The following is a 25,160-nucleotide window of genomic DNA, read 5'->3' on the forward strand; positions in this document are numbered from 1 at the left end:
AACTTTCTTCAGACGTCTGAGTAGGTTTTTCATTAACTTCCATTTGATTTTTCTACAGGCCATGGCATGATGATTTTACTCAAATGTAGACAAGTGAAAACAAGATTGCAGCAATCCAACCACATAACCTGAAATGAATTATTTAGGAAAATTATGCCCTGCAAAGCACCTGACCATTCCATTGTAGCTGACCAAAGTCCTCCCAGTGCAGTGCTACTGATGATTTGACCTAATGTCAGCGACAATCTTGTATCAATATTTCTAAATGATTGTCCCTTGTCAAAGACAGACATTTCTACAAGAGGTTCACGTGTGTTTTCTAAGGTATCCCACCTGGAAAAAAGAAAGCAACCAAGAATACATCTGTTTACATAGATTAGCTCACTAGTATGAGGGCTATCTGATATATGGTTAGCATTTAAGACTGAGTATTTTAAAGACCAGCTATGAGGTGTAAGAATTCTATAAATTCAATAGCAAAGAATATCAAGACTTGATTTACTTTCAAGAAAGAGTTATAAGTGCATATGGGGAACACTGTACAGAAACTATAGTGAGAATTGGTTGGATGCTCCAGACGAAACCTGAAGATGGTCCAGGAGCCTGGGTAACAGAAGCAGTACATTTGGCCTTCCAGACTGCCATTAGATTGTAGGTTGTACAATTCTCTTAGAACACTTGACCCTCCAGCTTATGTTTACGGTGAAAGCTTGAGGACCGTATGGCCAAACAGTTTGATTTTTCCAAACAAAGTGGAGCAACAATAAGCTAGCCTCCAAAGTGGTTCACAGGAAAAGGAGAAACATGTTGTAATATTGAGAGGTCATGGCTTAACCCCATCTTGACTTCTCTGTAAGGGTAGACAAATTGACATTGAGTAACTGAGATAGATGGAGCTTTAATTTAAGGCATTTGAAGTCCTTTTATAGATTTTTCTAAGATCACCCTCACTAGAAATGAGGAAAGCAGAGATTAATTTGAAACGTGGAAGCCCATCAATACCCTTTCTCCTTCAGTTCTTTCAGACTTAAGGAACACTTGGTATTCACCTTCTATGACCACAAAATAACGATATCTTCTTAACAAGAGTAACTGAAATTACTCCTTTATTCTCATCAACTACTAAACAATAAATTTAAACAGACTGTTGATCATTGTGCGTTCTAGAAATGACAGGGGCCTCAGGTGAAAGGGAGCCTAATCATGTTCCAATCTTAGGCTTCCACAGACAGCATTCTGGGGATTACCTATGGGTGAGATGGAGAACTAAATTTATATCATTGTAGTTCCAAAGGGTGTAAGTTCTACTCACAGTTTGCAACAGTCCCACCAGCCTGATTTTGTTGTACAAGAAGTAACAAAAGACCATGTATGTAGGCATAAAATTATAATATATGCACAAAGCATTACATATGACCCTTTAGATCACTATCAATACTTATCTGGATAACCATCTGGAGGATCACCTTTCCTAACCACTAATAGACTTTATGTGTGTGTGTGTGTGTGTGTGCGCGCACACACACACACACACACACACACACACACACACAACAAGCATACATAAATGGTAGATAGATAACAGATAGATGATTGATAGATAGATAGATAGATAGATAGATAGATAGATAGATAGATAGATGAATAAATAGAGCCTGATTTATTCTGTTAGTTGACCAAAGCTCAGATTTTTTTACTGAGTTATATGAACCATGTAGTAAGAGAGTTAGCATCATAAATATTTTAGAGTATACTTTCTAAGAGATTATCCAAAAGCATACTCTATAAGATTTTTGTAGATGGCATAGAAGGCTCATGATGTACATTTCTGATGATTTGGCTTAGAGAATATTTGTTGATAAAAACTACCATATCTCAGCATCCTTAATCATCAGAGAAATGCAAATAAAAACAACCCTGAGATTCCACCTCACACTAGTCAGAATGGCTAAGATCAAAAATTCAGGTGACAGCAGATGCTGGTGAGGATGTGGAGAAAGAGGAACACTCCTCCAAAAGAACTCAAATAATATGTACTCACTGATAAGTGGATATTAGCCCAGAAACTTAATATACCCGAGATATAAGATACAATTTGCAAAACACAAGAAACTGAAAAAGAACGAAGACCAAAGTGTGGACACTATGCCCCTTCTTAGAATTGGAAACAATCACCCATGGAAAGATTTACAGAGACAAAGTGTGGAGCTGAGACAAAAGGATGGACCATCTAGAGACTGCCATATCTAGGGATCCATCCCATAATTCGCCTCCAAACGATGACACCATTGCATACACTAGCAAGCGTTTGTTGCCAGGACTGTGATATAGCTGTCTCTTGTGAGACTATGCCAGGGCCTAGCAAACACAGAAGTGGATGCTCATAGTCAACTATTGGATGGATCGTAGGGCCTCCAATGGAGGAGCTAGAGAAAGTATCCAAGGAGCTAAAGAGATCTGCAACCTTATAGGTGGAACAACATTATGAACTAACCAGTACCCCGGAGCTCTTGACTCTAGCTGCATATGTATCAACAGATGGCCTAGTTGGCCATCACTGGAAAGAGAGGCCCATTGGACAGGCAAACTTTATATGCCCCAGTACAGGGGAACGCCAGGGCCAAAAAATGGGAATGGTTGGGTAGGGGAGTGAGGGGGGAGAGTGTGGGGGACTTTGGGGATAGCATTGGAAATGTAATTGAGGAAAATACGTAATAAAAGAAAAAAGAGTACCATATCATTGGATCTCAAAAGTTCCCACAGCCCAAGCATGACATATTAGTCTCAAATAACAAGATAATGGGGTCAAAGTCATCTATCCAAGTAGATTAACAGTATTATATGAAAAAATGTCGTCAACAGGTTTATTTCACTTTCAGCACCTCAAATGTAGAAACCATGGAAAAGCTACTTGGCTATCTTCCATGTCAAATTCTTATGAAGGACTAAATAGAATGACTAAGATAGAGCACATTATCATACTTTCTCCAACACCCTAAAGTTCTGAATTCTATTTTAAGTGATATTATCAGAGAGCTTTCATCCAATGTTAGAGACTGAGTTCACCTAGGAAGCATTCTACATGCCTGTGTCTATAGTAGTTTATCGACCTCCCTGAGACTAAAAGCCAAAGACACAAGGGCATTGGTGTTGAGTGATAGCAAAAGATTGATGTCCCAGTTTGGATCAACTTTGTACTCCCTATACCTGCTATACCTCCATAGATTTGATGACACATAACCACTTTGGTTTGGGCCATCTGCTTTGTAAAGTAGGGCACATGATAAACTCTTGCAATGTAAAAATAAGTTCCTTGAAATAAAACTTTTGGAGAGAACAGAAAGTTTCCTAAAATAAAGTGTCTTCTTTCAACAGGGTGTCACATATAGAGAATGATAATGGAGTGTCCACTATAAAAACAGATGGTTGTAATATGTTTGTTTCTATATTTCACTTCTGACTTGTGACATCACAGCTGTGGTATATCTGTGTTAATTATATATCGCAGTTGGATGAATGGATTTAATGTTTCCTCCCTTTGCCTTTCCACGGGAAACTCCAAAGAGCAGATTAGATGAACAAATAGTGGTGGTTTTCTATGGAAGGCTTAACTTCCCACTGAGAGTGAGCAACCCTGCTCATGTGTGTTCTCACTGTGCTCCTAGTGTTGTGGCTGGGTTTACTGGGGAAATATATTAGGCAAAGAAAAATTGAAACAGAAAAGTGATTCTTGTTCATCCTTATTTTTCAGTTTGTTCTCATAATATAACAAAATACTATTGCTTCTGTTAGAAAATATTCATTGATGTTGTTCTTGTTTAGTGATATTTTATCAATGATAAACCCAGCTCATACAAGAATGATGAAAATCCTGGAAGAACTAAAACACATAGCTTTAGTCCCCTTTCATGACTTATGCCCATTACTTGTACTCAGTCTTTCCTCATGCCCTTAACTTTTAGCTTTTCTTGATCTCTTTTCTTCATGTTATCATGTACTCACAGGTCTATTTGTTTGAATACATTTGCTCATTGGGTAGATTCCAGAGATGAGAAAGCAAACAATTGTTTCATTTCTGAGATTGTGTAAATTTGCTTAATATACATTTTAGATTTCCTGAAAATTTTAACATTGATTTAAAAAAAATAGTATTCCTACATACACACTAAATTTTCTTTAATAATTTATCTATTGATTAACTTCTGGGATTCCAATTCTTTGCTATGTTGAATAAAGAACAATAAAGAAAAATTAAAAAAACAAACTAATGAAAATAAGAATATTTTAGATGTTATATAAATCATTCAACTATACGTTTTAAATGGTTGTTAAATATGTGAATCTTATTTCAATAACCACAACATATTGCACAGATACTGCCTGACTCAGTATGTGATGAACAGTATTGGCTCAGTCAAAGAAGGTCACTGTTTATTGTAGATTTTACTGTTTCAACTAACTTTAATTCCCCGTTTTCTATGAGTAGTTAAAGTAATGTATTTGTAACTATATTTTTACTGGATGAAAGCCACTTTAGTGAATACCCAAGATCTGTTTCTTTGGGGAAATAAGGATAGGATCTAGAGAGTTTGATTGATCCTTTCATTATCTTTTGATATACTGATGCCCTCAAAGGGTTTGCAGAATTGTCTGTTGATGTCTAAAGCCAAAAAGTATTTGCTGTGGGATCACATGAGTGTTTGTGTGCTGTGGTGGGAGGAGGCAGATGTTCAGTTATTCATCCTAGATATGATTAGCATGTTTTCATGTCACTGCCTAGTGGATGCCAAAAGCAGTTCACCTACCCCTTGGCCAAATATATCTTCATCTGTTTCTAGGCAATAAAAGAGAAAGTATTCTCACTGAGAACAACTACCCTACGCCATCTGCTGTGCCCCTGTTGTTGAAGTCATCTTGAACAGGTGTATCTATACCTTGGAGACAGGGATATCTTGCATAGTGCAGATATGGGCAGTAGGAAGATTAGATTTTATAATTCTTTGAACTCACTATTAAATAAATGACTAAATGATTATATGATAACTGTTGTGTGACTAGTATCAGAAACCTTCCCTGGCCTATCTTTACCTCAATTTGTTATAACTTAAGTGGATAGAGAGGCCCATTGGTCGTGCAAACTTTATATGCCTTAGTACAGGGGAACACCAGGGCCAAGAAGTGGGAGTGGTAGGGTGGGGGGTGGGTGGGGAAGCATGTGGGGGACTTTTGGGATAGCATTGGAAATGTAAATGAAATAAATACCCAATAAAAAAATTTACAAATTCTATCAAGGCAAAAAAAAAAAAAATTCCCAGTGTTTCCACTCTAGTTTCCACATCTGGGAAAGCATACTCTAAAAAAAATAGGCTAAAGTCTCATGTAAGGGCCAACTGTTTTCAGAGCATCAATTATGAGTGTGAATAAGTCAGCTGACTAAAGTATTCAATCCCAAAGACTAACACACCTGGTAAACAAAAGTTTGTCCATAGAGCTATATGAATAAGAACAGCTGAAGTAAACTCACTTCTATCCACACTACACCTTGGGAGACGATGAAATCACATTCCAAGAAAAATTTTGTGTTTTGAAAAAACTGAGATCACAAGACTCATGTCCTGTATTTTTCTTTTGTTTTGGTTGGTTGGTTTTAGATCTGTGTGTGTGTGTGTTTCTCACATACACTCAAAAATTTCCTCACACAGATCAATTCTTGGACTATGTTTCAACATCCAGGACTCAGGCTTGTAATCAGAAATGAATCAATCATATCTTTCTCAACATTATTTGAGTATGGATAATTATGGACTAATGAGCATGCCCTTTCTGTGATATTTTGGATCACTTATACCTTGAAAATATTTCAGCTCTCTGCCAATTAAATAAATTGACATAGTAAATTAGAATGAAGTCAGTGGACAAAGATGAAATCATTTAAAAGAAGGATTTATTTTAATATTCTAATGTCCTTTATTTAAACTGCATTTCCAGAAATTTATTAAGGAAATGTCATCTAGGTGGATCATTTTAAGGAAAAACACTTTCATTTGTGAAAAAATATTCTGTAAAGATACCATTTCATCCAATTATGTAAAATTTAAAGAGCACATGTGTTGATTTAATGGTGATTATGGCTAAGAAATTTTGCTAACAGATGATGTTTACATTAACATTTAAGTAAAATTTCACAAATAATTTCTTAGAAATAATTTTGTAGTGCCTATTAACATAAAAAATGAGTAGCTTTCTCCAGAAACTACAAACTTCACATTTATAATAAGCTTTTTTATGAATCAAATTTAACCTCCTCATACATGTATACAATGCACTCTGATTATTTTTATACCTGTAGTATTAGTAATGTCATTTCCTGTTTTATTTTGTGACATACTGAGCTTAAATTCAGGGTCTTCTAGTGATCATCTGTTTGAAACTATCCATTAGTGCCTGCTTGGCTCTCCAGTGGATACCTAACTGAAGACATGGCCCCCACCATAGGAAATTATATCAGTAGTAAATATATTAATAAGGAAGCACACATTCCAATGAGTCCCTCAAGTATTCTACCCTAGCTATTTGGAAACCTATTCCTGTTCAGGAAAAGTCATCTACATTCAAAGACTGTTTCACATCCTATAGATGGCACTCACTTTGCATTTTTCGTCTTTTGTCTGGCTCTGACAATCTGTCCATCCCCCTTTCCACAATATGCCTTGAGCCTTAGATGGGGTAGAATAAATGTCATTCAAGAAACAATCTTTGAATTGTGTTGTTAATTCATTTTTCACTACAAGTACATGTTCCTTATATTCAAAACAAAACAAAAAATTTACTGCTGGGTTGGGGAGGCAGTATAGTCAATGTAGTGATGGCCTTGCAAGTAAAAGATCTGAGCCTGACCTCCAGAAGCAAAGACATAATGCCAAGTGTTGTGCAGCTTAGCCCAGCAGTTGGAAGGGAAAGAAAAGAGAGTTCTGATGGCTTTGTGTACAATCAGCCTAGCTCAAGTCCTGAAGGCAGCAATGGGGGCACTGGTAATAGTTGGGGCAGCAGTTGTGAATGCTGGGGCAAAGGTAGATCATTTTCAATGATATTTACCTTTCTTAAACTCTGTGCTATTCATAGCTTTAAATGCAACTGGTTTCTGGTAATTAACTATTTCTGTATAGTAGTAAGGAATTAGGTAAAGGATTTATTGTTAGAGCTCCTTTTTCTCTTTCCCAGAAGCCTTACTTCTTGCTGGACAAGTGAGAGGGAGGATTGGAGCAATTAAATTTTAGTGAACCAGAAGAAGAAAGTCATGTTCACAGAAAGAAAAAATTTATACAAGCAAGCATGCAAAGACACACACACATTCATACACACACACAAACACAATGTTAGGCTCAACAACCTGTCTCATCAACTCTACAAGTATTCATGCATATATACACACACATATACTTACATATACATATATACATACAAATATACATACACAGAGAAACAGACACACACACAGACACACAGACACAAACACACACACACACACACACACACACATATTTGTTTGATGGAGCAAAAGCTCCCATGAGCAAACTCCATAAAGCAAGTGGCAAATGCCAGTACCAAAAGAACTCACTCATTCTATCTGAAAAATAAGCTCTAACCTTTATTGCTCAAAGAAAGAAAAGGCTCCTATTTTTATTTCTTTTAGTAAAAAAAGCCCCTAAAGAAAAAGCTCCTATGTAAAAAGCAGTGTCATGGTAAAGTAAAAATCCTGCCCTCTCTGCTCTACTCTCTCATTCTCATTGTTCCTCCTTCTTGTCCTTTTCAGGATACATGATTACATGCTATTCTAAGCCTCTTTTTTCTTTTCTTTATTCTTTTTCAAAAGTCACAATGGTAAAGCATACATCCAAATAATAATATAAATAGGAAGTTACAAAAGAAATGTATACATTTTTTTCCATTAAGACAGTATCTAATTAAACATTCATTATCTGTCACTAGCACCATAGGTTTATGGAAAGTCTAAAACAATAATTCTTATGTCATTAAGTTAGCATGGTTTTGTCAAAACACAAAACATCTGCCTTGTATTTTATTCATATTGAAATTCTGTATAGATAAATCTAGTCAATATTTTATCTTCTGTTCTTGCACCCTACAATAAATTATCCATTCCTAGTTTAAGAACATAATTATCAGATAATCGTTCCACAGCCAGTCCAGAAGGAATATTTTCCCTGATTGTAAATCTGATCCAATCCTTCTTTCTATCCTACTGCAATGAGCAGTACACATGAAGCTTTACAGAGCCCTAATTGCAGCCTTCATCCATAAAGGGCTCAATATCACCTGTATGAACTTATGGATCATATAGAATCCTTTTTAAGAATTATGAAATAATCTATTTGTCAATAAAGCATTACAACAAGAGAGTGCATTGTCATTGATCTGTAGAAGATCTGCCCAATAGTGTGGGCTGATGCTCAGGGATCAAAACTCAGGAAAGAAGTACTAACAATGATCAATCATGAGATGAAAATTCTGAAGACTTTGAAAATCAGAGAATTTACCCAAAAAAGCCAGGCAAATGATGAGTCATCTCCAAAGCATCACTTGTTAGTACTTGCCTTTCCTACATGGCTCCTGACTGTTGCACATTTTGTAAATTGTGTAATGAATTGGAACTTACATATCGAATGGCAGAGAAGCACCTGAAAAAATGTTCAACATCCTTAATCATCAGGGAAATGCAAATCAAAACAACCCTGAGATTCCACCTCACACCAGTCAGAATGGCTAAGATCAAAAATTCAGGTGACAGCAGATGCTGGCATAGATGTGGAGAAAGAGGAACACTCCTCCATTGTTGGTGGGATTGCAGGCTTGTACAACCACTCTGGAATTCAGTCTGGCGGTTCCTCAGAAAATTGGACATAGTACTACCGGAGGATCCAGCAATACCTCTCCTGGGCATATATCCAGAAGATGCCCCAACTGGTAAGAAGGACACATGCTGCACTATGTTCATAGCAGCCTTATTTATAATAGCCAGAAGCTGGAAAGAACCCAGATGCCCCTCAACAGAGGAATGGATACAGAAAATGTGGTACATCTACACAATGGAGTACTACTCAGCTATTAAAAAGAATGAATTTATGAAATTCCTAGGCAAATGGATGGACCTGGAGGGCATCATCCTGAGTGAGGTAACACATTCACAAAGGAACTCACACAATATGTACTCACTGATAAGTGGATATTAGCCCCAAACCTAGCATATCCAAGATATAAGATACAATTTGCTAAACACATGAAACTCAAGAAGAATGAAGACTGAAGTGTGGACACTATGCCCCTCCTTAGAATTGGGAACAAAACACCCATGGAAGGAGTTACAAAGACAAAGTTTGGAGCTGAGATGAAAGGATGGACCATGTAGAGACTGCCATATCCGGGGATCCACCCCATAATCAGCATCCAAACGCTGACACCATTGCATACACTAGCAAGATTTTATCGAAAGGACCCAGATGTAGCTGTCTCTTGTGAGACTATGCCGGGGCCTAGCAAACACAGAAGTGGATGCTCACAGTCAGCTAATGGATGGATCACAGGGCTCCCAATGGAGGAGCTAGAGAAAGTAGCCATGGAGCTAAAGGGATCTGCAACCCTATAGGCAGAACAACATTATGAACTAACCAGTACCCCGGAGCTCTTGACTCTAGCTGCATATGTATCAAAAGATGGCCTAGTCGGCCATCACTGGAAAGAGAGGCCCATTGGACACGCAAACTTTATATGCCCCAGTACAGGGGAACGCCAGGGCCAAAAAGGGGGAGTGGGTGGGTAGGGGAGTGGGGGTGGGTGGGTATGGGGGACTTTTGGTATAGCATTGGAAATGTAAATGAGCTAAATACCTAATAAAAATTAAAAAAAAATTTTAAGCAAAAAAAAAAAAAAAAGAACTTACATATCACCAAGTCCAAGACATACTACAGTAATAAGTTGAAAGAAGTGACAATAAAAATATTAAATTAACTAATTTGGTTCCCATTAAATCATTTGTAATTAAATTCTCATTTATGTTTTAGATTAGATGTTCAAATTTTATACTATTTAGAATTTATGATTTTTATGACAAATTTTTTTCTACAATTATTAAAATGTTATATTAATTTTGAAAATTCTGTTCCAATGAAGGAGCCACTTCTCAGTTGCAAACTTCTACAAAACTTTCTACAGTGTTTAGTTATTTGTTGCAAAACAGTCTAGGATTCTGTTTGTCCACTAAAGAGTTTTTCAACAAGAAAAATGAGGTGTAGCAAGGATGTGAGTGACAGGATTAGTCACTGAATGAGTTTATTACTTCCTGATGTCAGCTGAATTAAATTATTTGCTGGTGCATTTCTCATTGGAGCCAGAATGTCTGCTCCATTTAATTTTAATATAATTTTCTCTGTGTAAATTATGGGAGCAACTTCTAAAGAAATCATGTTAAATCAGAATTATCATACACAGTTCTTCTTTGTAGGAAGGTAACCATAGACTCTTAAAAGATGGAATTAGATTAGAAATCTTTATCCTGTCAAATATGTAGCTCTAAAACACTATCTTAAGAAGGATTTTAGGACACACAGGATTAACATTTTATAGTGTGTCTGTTGTCAGAGAAAATCAAGACAAGTCAAAACAAAACAAAACAAAACTAAACTAAACTAAAGTATAAAATCACTTGTGTTGTAATATTTTAATAGTATTCTTTCAGTTCCAGTTGTTTTCATTAACTACCATGGGGGAAAATGCCTTTGCTTATAATAACTCATGGCTTGGGTAAAAGAAAAGAATTTTGAAATTCTGGAGGCAAGTGCTGTTGTCCTGTTTATTTTATATGGGGGTTTCCAACATTTTGGAAAATAACATTACATGAAATGTTTAGGGACTGATATTTGGAGACATTTAATTCTCAATAGTTTTTGTACATTGACTCTACTTTGGAACTTGGATGATAGAATTGCAAGTGTACTGTTGCTGTTTTCCTAATAGGTGTAAGCCTATGTCATAAAGAAATGATCTGAAGAGATGCCTGTTATGATCATTCATATATATGTATATGTATGTGTATGTGTATGTGTATGTGTATGTGTATGTGTATGTGTATGTGTATGTGTATGTGTATATGTATATATGTGTGTGTGTGTGTGTCACATCGGAGATTAGAGACTCCACTTAAAATGTGTATATGGTTATATATATATATATATATATATGAATTAATATACATATATTGAATTGATCTCTGGGTTTAAAAAGCAGTCTTATTGCAGTCTTATTGTGTATTGGTTCAAATGCTATTTGTGTTAATTTGACTCTCCAACTTATACATGGAAACTGGCATATCTGCCTCTAAGGTGTTGAGGTCTCTGCCACTAGTTGGCTTATGCTGCAGTGGCTGAGCAGGGAGACAGAGTCTGGGCATTAGATTTCTTAGGCAAGGGAGCATAAGAGAGGAAGAGTTTTAGAATCACCATGCTAGGAAAGGAATAGGAGGCAAGCATGAAAGCTGAGAAAGACCTAGAACCAGCCCTGTGAGAATTAGGGAAGAGTCCTCCCCCGGCTGGGCCTCGGGTAACAGAGATGAAATATAAATTTTAGTAAAAAATAATTCAGGAATATCAGAGGAGAGAGTGTGCTACCCACTCACGGGAGGTTCCGAAGTGCGCAGCCACTGAGCTGCTTAAGGCTTATTAAAATGAAGCCGGCATGTGTGTGCCTTTCGTTCTTGAATCCAGAGAGTTGAGCAGTAGCCAGAAGCATGTGTGCACCCACCGGAGACTTTAGAGAGGATTAAACAATTATTGAATCACAGTCTTATGTTACAAAGCTAAGTTTTGTAAGGACCTCACATTTGTTCACGTCGGAGACTTAGAGACTCCAGTTAAAAATGTGTATATGGTTTTATATATTTATAGGGGTATGTGTTTATGTATATGTCTTTGTGCATGTATTCACAATATATCTACCTGTATAAAATGTAAGCATGTATATTGTGTATCATATTATAAATATGGATATTAATTTTGTATATAAATATGCACATTTGGTATCTCCCTGTGTGTGTGTTTGAAGTGTTATCTTTGTGGAAAATCAAAAGTAACCATAAAGTTATTTTATGTTTGTCAACTTATACATGCAAATTTTTCAATGATTTTCTTAATTTGTTTTGACATACTACTCAGGGGTATGCAAGTTAATGACTAAAGACATCATCAAGTTGTGCCACAAATAGAATCAAAGAAGAGAGATAAGTCATACATGCTCAAATACCCGAAACAAAATAGGAATATATCTAAAAGACAGCTCGGGAGATATCCTGTTGATTTCTATGTCATTATTCTGCCCTCTTATAACTTTAACTTCAGTGATCAATTTATAAAAATGGTCTGTCCAGCAGTAGTGACTCAGGCCTTTAATCACAACCTAGGGAACAAGAAACAGCCCCATCTCTGAGTTCAGTCCCAGCCTAGTCGACAAAGTCAGTTCCACATTGTCAGGTCTACACAGAGAAGGACTGTCTAGAAAAGAAAAGAAAAAGGAAGAAAGAAAGAGAAAGATTTAAAGAAAAGAAATGAGAAAAAAGAGCGGGGAAGAGAAAAAAAGAGCGGAAAGGAGGAGAGAAAAGCAAAGCAAAGCAATCATCCGACAATTCCTTGATTGTTGCAACCCTCTGTCACTGATCACTAATATGACCCCCTGAGTAACTACAGTACTGCTCTGACCATACAACAATTAATGATATAGAGTGTGTAGGATGTCTCCTAGCAAATGTAGATATAAATGAAATCATGTAGAAATTACATGTACACGTAATATGCCTATGCATTCGTTGACCTTCTATTGATATAACTAAATCTACATGTATTTGAGTTAATATTTTGCTCCTTTTTTGTTTTCACAGTGCAAACTAGAATATCAGGCATGTGTCTTAGGAAAACAGATCTCTATCAAATGTGAAGGACGTTGCCCATGTCCCTCCGATAAGTCCATGAACATAGGCAGAAATGTTAAAAGAGGTAAGTGACAGAAACTTGTTTATAGCTCTATGTTCAATCCACTCTCCCAGAATAATTTGTAATAAATAGTAATTAATAGAATGTGAAAGGAATTTGCTGTTATAACTAGGAGCATATTGTAAGAATACTCTCTTGTCAGCTTATTCTCAGTTGGGTGTCAGTTATGCAGAGAAACCTTCTCCATGCCTTTCTTACTTGCTATCCAAAATAAAGAGAAACTTACAGAACTGTTTACTTATTGCTTGCTCAACACGTATGAAATCTCTAAGGTGCCTCTTTCTAAAAGTGATTAGGTACAAAATGTGTAAATTTAGTCTGATATTTTGAAGACCTAGGAATTGGTTCTTAATTAAAAATTTGACCACACACAAAATAGCTTAAATAGTGTTTTTATAAGTGAGATGTTTACTCAGTGTGCAGTGTATGAATGTATGTCAATTTCATAACTAAAACATTTCAATTACATTGCTATTTAGTGCCATATATACTTTGTCTTTCTTAGATTACTTACTACAGTTTTCGTGTGTGTGTGTGTGTGTGTGTGTGTGTGTGTGTGTGTGTGTGTGTGTGAACATCTGAGTCTACAATGGTCCAATTCTTATAATATGAGGATTATCCTGGATGCCCTATGGCAGAGAAATGTTCATTACTGATCTTTTCCTGAAACATTATGTATAATGGCTACAGAGATAAGAAAATATGATTTTCCCTTATATAAACTTTAGTAGTTTGAACATCGTGGGCTAGATTTCTGTATTACAACAAAATGCCAAGGCTATACCAAAGGATAGTTTGAGTCATGGCTCGATAGATTTAGTCCATAATTTTTGAGTTCATATTCTAGTGTAAAACTGTGGGGAAAACTGGAAGAGTGTTGCCAAAAAACAGAGAAAAAGGAGGCAGATTCCCAAATCATTTTCAAGGATGTATCCCCAAAGACCTAATTTCCTTCATTAGATTTCAGATATTTAATGTGAAGGTTTCACCACTTAGGAGTGTAAGACTTGGAATACTAAGTATTCAATCCACGGATCTTTAAGGGAAAGTCAAAATCTAAGATACAACACATACTATAGCTGCTAACCAGTACTTCAGTCTCATGATGCACACGCTATGGTATTTTCTAAAACTCAGTGATGTCACTTATTTACATGTCAGTCAGTAAAGTCACAATTCTAATAAATATTTTAAATAAAAATTATGTGATGATATCGACCATGTTAAAACACTGAATCACCATTATGGTTCTAAAGAAAATTAACCAGTTTTGAAATGGACAGTGAAAACCCAGGGTTCAGACACTATTGTGAACTTCTTTCTCCAAGGGGCTGAGATGCCTTCTAGTAGTCGCTCTGTGCTTTAAACATTTTTTTTTTGTCTTATACTAGAATAGATTAGCTTTACGCTTGGTTACTTCTATATCATTTTCTCTATCTTTCCATCCAATTTCTTCAACACCCTCTAAATAACTTTTGGCACATTGAATGTATCAATTATCTCCACAACTTCTAAAGCTAATTATAGTTTTCTTTCAACTGAGATTTTGATATCTGTGCCTTCCTCACTCTATGCCCAAGTGAATGTACTTCCACAATTGAATTGAAGACTTTTAACAGTGATAATCACTTTAAGCGTAACATTAACCCAACCACATTCAATATCTCCAATTTTACATATAGAACATTAATAACGTTTGAAATGTCCTCTTGGTAAGTGTTTTCACCTAAATTACCACAACCCTTAAACAAGATCTCTGTTTAGTAATATTTCCCAATTTCAGACTTATTTTCAAATGAGGAGATATGTTTTTATGATATCAATTTATCGTGTTATCTCATACTGTGATAGAATAGCAATATGTATTAAATTACAAAGTAACATATCTATAAAGTAGACACTAATTAATAAAAACTAATTGTTTTGAGTCAGTTAAATTTTTATTGCAGTATTTATATTAACATGTCAAAAGAGAACTTTTCATAAAGTCCTAGCATCAGGGGATGAAGATAATTTGTGTTCAATTGTGCATCAAAAGAGAGGTAAGAGGATTTTAAACTAATTCTGCTCTGACAGATTGTCAGGGCAAAGGAAGAACAAGATTTGCCAACTACTGTGGAAAAGCAGTACAGAAAATTTTGAATGTCATTTCTCCACAGTGCCAAAGGCCAAGAGACATGGGAAATGTAAAACTCAGTTCAGTATCATTTCCAATCTTCCACCTGTCATTTATAGTAGAAGCATGTCTTAGGGCTACTGTGCAGTGCCGGAAATTCTTTTTAATGTCATCTCCATTATAGAAGTAAGGAAAAAGAAACTATATTCTATAAAATAGTTCTTCAATCTTTCTGATCCTCCTTCTGAGGTCAAATTGATATCACAGTAAGTTTTCAGGTTATTAATTGCAGAATCAACCTTTTAAATTTGTTTGAACTACATCAAAACAAATAATATAGTTTTTTTATAAAGTAGAGGAAAATATAATTCACCATTTATTTTCTGGATGTAATTCACTTGGGAGATAAATAAATTGTTCCAAACATTTAAATTTAAACATCTTAAAGAATTATAGATAATTTATAGTTTTATTATCCTGGATTCTGATTTTAGGCTAGAGTGTATAAACAAATTCTTCATTGAATAACTTCAATAAAAAACAGGTATTTTATACTTCTTACAGATTTCTCTTCATTTATACATATCTCTAGCATCATTTAATGCCATTCAGTCACTAGATGTAATATTTGAAAGAGGTAGACATTTCAACTGATTATAAAGGACCATGACATGTTATACCTGAGAAAATATGAGACTTACTGTGAAAATGAACTATAAATATATTATTTTCATAAGTATTATTTGCATTCATATAAAATACAATTATCTATTTTATGTCCATAAGAGGCCTACAGAATCAGGCCAAGAACATAAAGAAGTATTTTCTTATAAATTGAAGATGTTTCCTTATGCATATATTTAATTGCAATAGTTCCTAAACAGAGAAAACCTTATATGCATAACATCAAAAGGTCTCCTTTTGTTATTCATTTTATCCTTTAGGTTCAGGACATTGACCTCTTTCATTTTAACTGGAGTGTGATCTGTGCCTCGTGATGAATGTATTTATGATTTTCAGAAACTTCTGTTTCCTCTTGTGTCCTTGCTTCATCCTCTGCCCTTGGGATTATGGCCTCAGAGTGTATGCATCTGGTACTGTGTCAGTTATTGTTGAGCACTGTTGTTGCAGCAGCCATATCCAGGTGCTAAGGGAGCATGAGAGATTGGAACAATGTTTTATTTTGCCCTGTCATCTTGGGTAGTCATTGGTCCTGGAGTGGAGTTCTGACTTTTTATATTGATTTCTTCTCTCCTGTAGTTGCAGAGACATGCGGAAAGTTTCTTTTTGTCTTGCTTTGGTTTTGTCTTTGTTCTTTCTACTTATTCACCAACACTCTATCCACTGTAAGTCACAGCCTTCCTTTAATCTTTAGTTGGTTAGCTTCTCGGACAAAGTATTAGTAGTGAGTTTCCAGTTCCTCGGGAAACACATACAAACGCACATAAGGAATGGACTTTATACCTTAGCAGAGAAACCTAAAGTCATGGAAAACATATGTACAACATAAATTACCCAGCAAGTATCCAAGTGTCTTTAGTTTTTAACCTCAAAGTACCAGAATATAATGATATTTAGTGGCCTTTTGACAAAAGATGATGCATTGATGCAGTATAAGAAAAAAGAATGAAGAAAGAGGAGATGGCTCAATAGTTAAAAGTGCTTGCTTCTCTTCCGCAGGACCAGATTTATGTCCCAGCACCCAAGTCTTATAATTCATAATAGTCTGGAACTCGAATGTTTGAGGAAACAATATCCTCTACTTGCATCCATGTGCATAACATACATGTGACACACACATATATGGACGCCACACACACACCAAGATAAATAAATACAAACATTATATGAGAGATTAGAAACAAAAAGAAACCTATTGGCCTTTAGATTTTATCTTTATAGTTCACTCTAATGGTCCCAGAGTTACTTCTTTCAGAGTAGAGTAGCTAATGCTGATGTGTTTAGCACAGTTTTCTTTAGATTACCATAGTGAAATATCAGCAATTTACTTGTAAAATGGACAACAATGTCCCAACATGATTACTGTTGATTTGTCAAGATTAAGTGTCCCCTACCCCGACACCCAACCAAGAATTCATCAGTTGAGCCCATCAGAGTTGAAAACACTAGCAGAGTGGCAAAATCATGACGCCCTGAATGATTAGTGAAACACCCACTCAGTTTCTCCTCTTACTATTCATTTTAATTTATTTTTATAGAACATGGTTCTCAAAAATGTTATCTAAGAATATGAATCTACTTATTCAGAAGATAAATTTCATTAAAAGTGCATATAAGTAAACTTTAAAAAATTATCTCTCATAGAATAGGAAGTTAGATAATGGTTATCCTATATACAGTCAGAGATAATTCAATTTGATTTTGGTAAGTACTTATTCAGGATTTATAGGGAGTTGATGGAATATAACCATTGTTTTACATTTGTCTTATATTAATGAAGGAGTGGAACTGTACTGGTATGGCTTGGCAGTTTCAGCAACTTTGCCCTATTTCTGACTTATAAGTAGATACAAGGATGAATAACTTTATAAGTAGATTACTTTTTCCCAGAGGAGCCTGATTTTCCTAAGATATATTTTCTGATCTACACTTGAATATTGTGAGTTTTCCTCTGAGGATATCTAAATATCAGCCTTAAGAAATGTTAAATTATTACCACAGGTTACTGAAGATGATATCCAGCATAATATTTAATTCATATATATTTTTTATTTCTAGAATGTGTCGCTTTAGCAGTGAAAAAGCCACAAAAGCAATGACAGCAAAAATACAAAATTTCACAGTTACATGATAATAAAGTCAGCTTATTTTTCTTCTGAAATGCACAACTGAAATGAAAATGAAGTTTTAATTCTACAAAACTATAGTTTAAATAATGTTATTTATTCCTTTATTCCACAAACAATTATACCATATACACAGAACATATTATATATATATATATATATATATATATATATATGGAGAGAGAGAATCTTTATGTTGAGTGAAAATAGTTTTGCTTGCTTTCTCTCTCTCTCTCTTTTTCTCTCTCTCTCTCCTCTCTCTCTCTCCTCTCTCAACCTGTCTCCTCCCCACATGTGTACACACACATACATATAGCATATTTACATATGTGTCTCTATATGTGTGTGTCTATAGAAAGAGAGAGCAAAAATATTTTCACTTAACAATTAGTCTTTTTCTACTTAAGACTGTTGACATTACTTCTAAAAGTACTATAACACTTTTATGACTTAGTTTATGCATCCAATATTCTATTTTATAGCATGCCTTATATATAAACATTTTGCTTTTTGTTTGTGTTTACATATAACATTCTATATAGCTATAGTCTATAGAGATATATAGATTATATATGTATATATACATATATATATATCATTCAATTTTTGATGAAACTCTTAAGCAAGCAGTTTCGGTTATTATTTAAGCATTTTAGTGTACTTCATTAATTAGTAATTTCTTTACCTGTTATTCATACAACTTTCCCCACATTTATGGTATTTCTCTTTCAGTAAGTATACTTATGAGATGTTAATATATCTTTTATAAACAATTAAAGTAATTCTTCTGTACTAATGAAGGAATTTAAGCATATCACTCAGAAATCCTTTATACTGTCCTGTAGCAAGAAGTTCTACTACATTTATAGATTAAAAACCAATTCCCTGTTTTGCCAACATTTCAATCTCTCCTCTGACATTTTACCATCTATCTGAGAGTCTTAAGAAGTAAGGACTATAGACTTCTTTATTGCTGTATAGGAGACATTACTGTACAATCATTATAATTCATGGTTTCCATACTGTTTTCATCTAGACTGTCAGAGGACAAAGAATTTGAAATGAGTGTAGGTGTTATTGTTTCAAAGAACAAAATTTAATTTGCTAACATATTTTTTATGAATCACATTCAAATTTTACTGCCTTCACCAAGGATCTCCTTCCCCATGCTTTATTGTGTGACTTCTCCTGGGACAGTAGAAAATGTTTGTTCACCCAAGATGGTGTACTGAACACTGAGCAAAGAAACTATTTTATGCATGTCTATCTTGTTGAAGCAATAATAATTTTTAGATGACTTATAGAAGTTTGATTAACTCCACCCACTACATCACTGATGAGCCCATTCCTCCATAAGTGAAGAGAAAAAAAAGTTGTATCCCTGAAATCTCTGCACATTAAGAGGCTTTATTTTTTTTATGGACAAAGGAACTGCACCACATTATTAGAATGGTGATATATGTTAAGATCATAGAAATGGCTTCCTGTTTTTGAAATATCACTTTGACATTTTACTGGTTCTGGAGTCCAAGGCTCATGCAATATGCGTGCTATTATCTCCCCAATAACTGGGCATCTATTTATAAAACCCCACACACTCTCAATTCATCTTAACAGCTCAATAGGACAAGTCCAAATGAGAACTGCATTGTTGATTGTCATACATTTTGTAAAGCTCAGGATTATGTGTAATGAATATATTCTAATAGAGAACTAAGTTTTAAGTACTAAGACTTCAAATGAGAAAAGAAATGAGATAACAATATCCAGGCTTTGTGTGAAGTATAATACAATGTACACAGTAGAGTGTTAATTAATAAACATTATAAGACAGACTTCTCTCAACATCCTAGAAAATCTTTAGTGTCTTTGTCGCAGTATTATGACTTTAGAATGATCATAATAAAAATAAGACAATGGTCATTTTACAGTTATCTTTTGGAATGGAAAAACGATGGTATAATAATGTAGAGGAAATTTCATGCCTATTAACATAGAAAGAGTTAAAGTACATTACCTTTATACACAATGCCAGAAAAAGTCAACTAAGAGGGAGAAATGACCAGAATTCCTGCAGTTTTGGTCTGTGGCCATTCAACTCTTTGTTTCTTTGTTTCTTTGTTTTTTCTATAGTAATAAACAGAATTTTTCTACATCATGTAGCTTTGTACTTGAGAACTCTAGTTAGATAATCTGAAAATAAAATCCCACATTAAAGTTTTGTGTATCCAAAGCACAAGATCCAGGCATTTCTTATAAATTGAATAATGCTACTATTAAATATTTTTTGTGTCTAACACCTAGCTACATAAATATGCAGAAAAGTAGTTCTTATTGTAAAAATCATACAATTCAGGAGGCCTACTAATAGTAAATGGTACTACTGATGCTTTTGGGCAAACATAAGAAGCCATATTGAAGATCAAAATGAAGACAGAGATCTTTTAAAAGAAATATTCTAGGGACTGGAAAAAATGTTTACATGTTAAGAGCATTAGCCACTTCTTCAGATGATGAACCTGGCTCCCAGCAACCATCTTGGATGTCTCATAGGTACAGGGGACTCATTTCCAGGGCATCTGATACCACGATTTTCAGGACCCCATAGGAACCCACTCACAAGTGGTGCTTGCACACACACACACACACACACACACACACACACACACACACACACACACACACACATACACACAACTATAAATAAATACAAGTAAATTTTAAAAGAGAAGCAGTCTATTTCACTATAAGGTTACCAGATTTATATGCTGGAAAACAGTTTTTTTTTTTTTTTTTAAGCATTATCCAATCTTCAAGATGATTTGGGTAACTAACTATTTTGGCTTGTTATTAGTTAGTATGATTTAACCATATCAAATAATTATATCAGAGGAATGTGACAATTTGAAATTCTTGTACTATAAAATAATAAATCTAACATATATCCCCATATAATTTATAGCTAGACTGACTTTTTTCTTTTGATTTATATCACTTATGTCTGAGCCCCTGAAATTGTAATGATTTTTTTTAATCTACTTCCTCTGCTACATCAAATTTAGTTGTATCTTCTCCCTTTTTAAGAGTCCTAATTTGGTTATTTCAAATATCCAAAGACATTAAGTTGTATCAAATGCATTGGGGTAGAAAGTATCTTCCTCCAGCTACTCCTAAATTTAATCTCAATGCTCATTTCTTGGCTTCTTTTTCTGCCTATGTGGGAACCTTATCCAATTGTAACCTACTTGCTACATGACTCCTGAATGTATAAATAGTTTGGGGGTTGACGTTGTTTCAGATGAACAGAACCAAGATACAAAACTAATCTGATCGAGCCAAATATCTATTGAAAGAAAAGCCATCATTCAGGTTAGCTAAGAAGCACAGTATCACTATCTCTAGAAATAAATGAAACAAAATGCTGTTTGAGAATTATAAAAGTTGAGCAGTGATCTCACAGGTATGGAAAAAAAAGTGAATATTGTATGGAAAACAAAGGAAGAAATGCATGAGAATCCCATGGCATGCACATTCCTGGACATGTTTCAGCAGTTGGCAGATGTGTTCTTTGCATGGGCTTCTCTGGAGGTTTTAGTTGCAGTAAGAGTTTCTATTGCAAAGAAAAAGGTTCCATCAGCAAAAGAAGCATTCTCTGAGGATGTTGAGTTCAGGAGCCAGTTTTGCTGGCAAGGACTACCCTATACTCCAGGGGAAAAGTCCCTTCTACCACCACACATACACACACATTACTAAGGGAAAGTATTTAGCGTTATTAAGTTTAAATAGAAACTTACTGTGAAAGGCAATCTTTACATACTGCACAAATATGTACTGAAATGTATTCTTTTGTCAACAGAAGTGCTGGAGCTAGAATTTTAAAAAGGAATTCAATAAAATGGGATTTGCTTTAAATGAAGTCTATCTCACTGAAAATGGCCATAGTGTTTCCAGTAGAGGGCTCTCTGAAAAGAAAAGAAATGGCCTGATTATCTGGCTGCCTTCATTTAAACTACCTGATTGAATGTCTTCATGGTGTGACAGTTATCTTCAAGTCCCTTTCTTATGGACTCATTTGATTTTATCATTCAGCTTTCAGTAGCTGAACTATATGGAACAGATTACTCCAACTGAAGGCATTGCTTACCACATTCATAACATGGAAAGATGCTATTTTTTTTATAGTCCCTGATGAACAATGAATCAGGATGAACGAAGTTGACTTTCTTTCTCAGGGCAAGAAATACTTATATTTTCCCAGTATTTGCTCAGGAAAAGGGAATCTATTATTGATATTTTAATCCAGAATATATAGTATCAAAGAAAAGATAACATGAGAGTCAACAAACTATAACAAAATTGCTTATAAAAATATCAACATAAACATTGAAAACTATCTACTATTTGTATATGAAGGTGTGAATGCATATGACTATTTGTGTGTGGCTACATCCTGAGTGGGGAAGGTAACAGGAGAGGCCCAGTTTCCTATACTTAAAATCCTTTGTTAGGAGTAGCCATCTGGTGTATGGTAGCTCTCTTCCTAGTTGCCTCTCTCTCCCTAGATCATAATCATCAAATTTCCTTCATGTATTCATTTCAAGCCCCTTACCCATGAACCCTTGAAACAATAGATGAGCTTGAACCTTATGTATACTTTTTGTTTCTTATATACTCACAATATGACAAAGTTTTAATTAATACATTGCATAACAGGGAGGTGGCAACATTTATCTGTCTTTTCCTGTATGTTTTGCTTTTCTATTGGATATTTTCTTTATTTATATTTCAAATGTTATCCCCTTTCCCGGTTTCCCCTACAAAACCATCCTCCCCCATCTCCTACCCACTCCCTCTGCTCACCAACTCACCCACTCCTGCTTCCTGGCCCTGGCATTCCCCACACTGGTGCATAGAGCCTTCATAGGACAAAGGACCTCTCCTCCCATTGATGTCCGACTAGGCCATCCTCTGCTACATATGCAGCTGGAACCATTCCTGTATTTCTTTAAGGGAGTTATTTATACCCTCCTTAAAATCCTCTATCAGCTCTTGAGATGGGGTTTTAGGTCAGAATCTTGCTCTTCAGATTGTTATGGTAGCCAGGGATTGCTACTGTAGGAGAACTGGGTTCTGATAATGTCAGATTGCATTGACTTCTAGTGCATAGGTTTCTTCACTTGCCTTTTGCCTTCCGGTTCTCTCTAGTGTTAACTGGCCTGGTGTCTCCGACTGGAGCAAGCCTCCTGGGTGACAGGTAGAGCTGTGTGACCTTAGTTAGAACAGGCCTTCTGATAAGCAGGCAGTGCTGCCTCTGGTTAGAGCAGGCCTCTTACATCTCTGTACACTTCCGGAATCTCATGGTGGTGGAGGAGAGGCAGCAGGAGAATGGAGCTGCTCCTGGTCTGGCAGGCTCAGGATAGTTTGGCTTGTCCCAGAATGGCTCAGACAGCAAGGAAAATGGGTCTTGAAAACTTATTAAAGGAAACATTTTAAATAAAATAGCAGTATCCATACAAAGTAAGACTCAGTGTCAGTATCATTTCCCAATTGTCAATAGACTTTCCTTATTTGACTCATACTTTAACACAAACATGATGCTTTTTAATGAAAAAAAAATACCACTCCTTCATTGCTACAATGTGCAAGAATTGAAGTTTTATTAAATTTCCTTATTCTTAACAGCACGATATAGTTATTAATTAAAATTTTTCATTAATAATATTTTATTTTTATTTTAAATTTATTTATTTATTTATTTTTCATTTATTCATTTATATTTTCATTCTAGGTTTTATCCCTACCCCACCCCAGTCTACCCTCTTTCTGTTCTACATCCCATACCTTTTCCCTACCCACTGACTCCCAGTCTCCACGAGAATGTCCTTACCCCCATCTCCCACCCAACCTGACCACCAAACTCCCTGGGGCCTCCAGTCTCCAGCACTCATTCATAATATTTAAAATGATAAATTCTAAGATAAATGTTTCCTAACTTATAATGGGTAAATTCTTCCAATTTGTAACATTTCACTTGATTCTGAGTCTATATTTTCCAAAGCTCATATCATTGCAATTAAATACTAAAAAAAATTGAATCTATACAATTTTAGACTAATCTTATCTTGATGGCAAGTAATTACTGCCACAGAATAGAATAACCATGCAAATATTCATTGGAAATAATTCTAATAATTTTCTTTCAACTGGGATTTCCCTCTCTCTCTGTTTTTCTGTCTCTGCCTCTGTCTCTGTCTCTCTTTCTGTGTGTTGGTGTGTGTGTATGCATGTCTGTGTATGGTATGTGTTGACTTACTATTCAACCTGATATCCAACATATGACCTGGAAAATAAAGACAAACAGATATACACACGTACATATAAATATATACTATGTGAATATATTTTTAAATATAATTACAATGTCAAGAAATCAATAGTGGTCATGAAGCACATAAAGTTTTGTGTTTTATTTAGGTTCTTTACTATATTTTTCTAATTACGTAGTGGTCTTGTTTTCTATTTCTTAAAATTTCAATTCACTCTTTTAAGTTTAACTAAATAAACAATTATCTGTTTTATATATATATATATATATATATATATATATATATATATATATATATATATATAAAAGCACATATATTTTACTTTATATTAAGTATATATTAAATATAAGCATTTTTATTGCATGTGTGTGTGTGTTAAAACTGCTATTATATGATTATATGCTTGGTAATGTTTGCAGATACAATTTTAATAAAACCACACATTTTTTATCTTATCTAAGAATTATCAGGCAAAACATACATGGGTAATGACATATGAAGAAAAACAAACAAACAAAAAACAACCAACCAACCAAAAAAATAGTAGCACATGAAGGTTCAGACTAATTTCCATGTCATTTCAGAAGTCAGGATGGGCTAGCTGGTCTTTTATTTACATATAAATTAAGTCATTTACTCCAGCTTGCCTTTTGATCATCCCATGAATCAGCATTTTTGATAACAACACCTTGATTCTTAGAATGAAACAACAAGCACAGCTTTTTGTTGTTGTTGCTGTTTTAAGGGTGCAAATGAATTCAGTGATCTTCTTGTCTTTGTATGAGATTATTATTCCTACCATGCCTAAACCCAAACTGGTTCTGTCCCTGGCTAACCTTAAATTCAGGAATCTGCC

The 25,160-nt window shown here is 35.0% G+C and overlaps 1 protein-coding gene across 6 annotated transcripts in view; it reads left to right on the forward strand.

Annotated features, from left to right (window-relative positions):
- The window catches only part of Spock3 (sparc/osteonectin, cwcv and kazal-like domains proteoglycan 3), a 406,102-nt gene that overhangs the window by 281,156 nt on the left and 99,786 nt on the right, over positions 1–25,160 (forward strand). For all 6 annotated transcript variants that reach the window (XM_006509517.3, XM_006509516.2, NM_001252620.1 and 3 more), the window contains one exon: positions 12,944–13,058. In XM_006509517.3, coding sequence (XP_006509580.1) covers positions 12,944–13,058 — 115 coding nt within the window. The remainder of the gene's footprint in view (positions 1–12,943; positions 13,059–25,160) is intronic.

The sequence above is a fragment of the Mus musculus genome, chromosome 8 (assembly GCF_000001635.26).
Source record: "Mus musculus strain C57BL/6J chromosome 8, GRCm38.p6 C57BL/6J".
Classification (NCBI taxonomy): domain Eukaryota; kingdom Metazoa; phylum Chordata; class Mammalia; order Rodentia; family Muridae; genus Mus; species Mus musculus.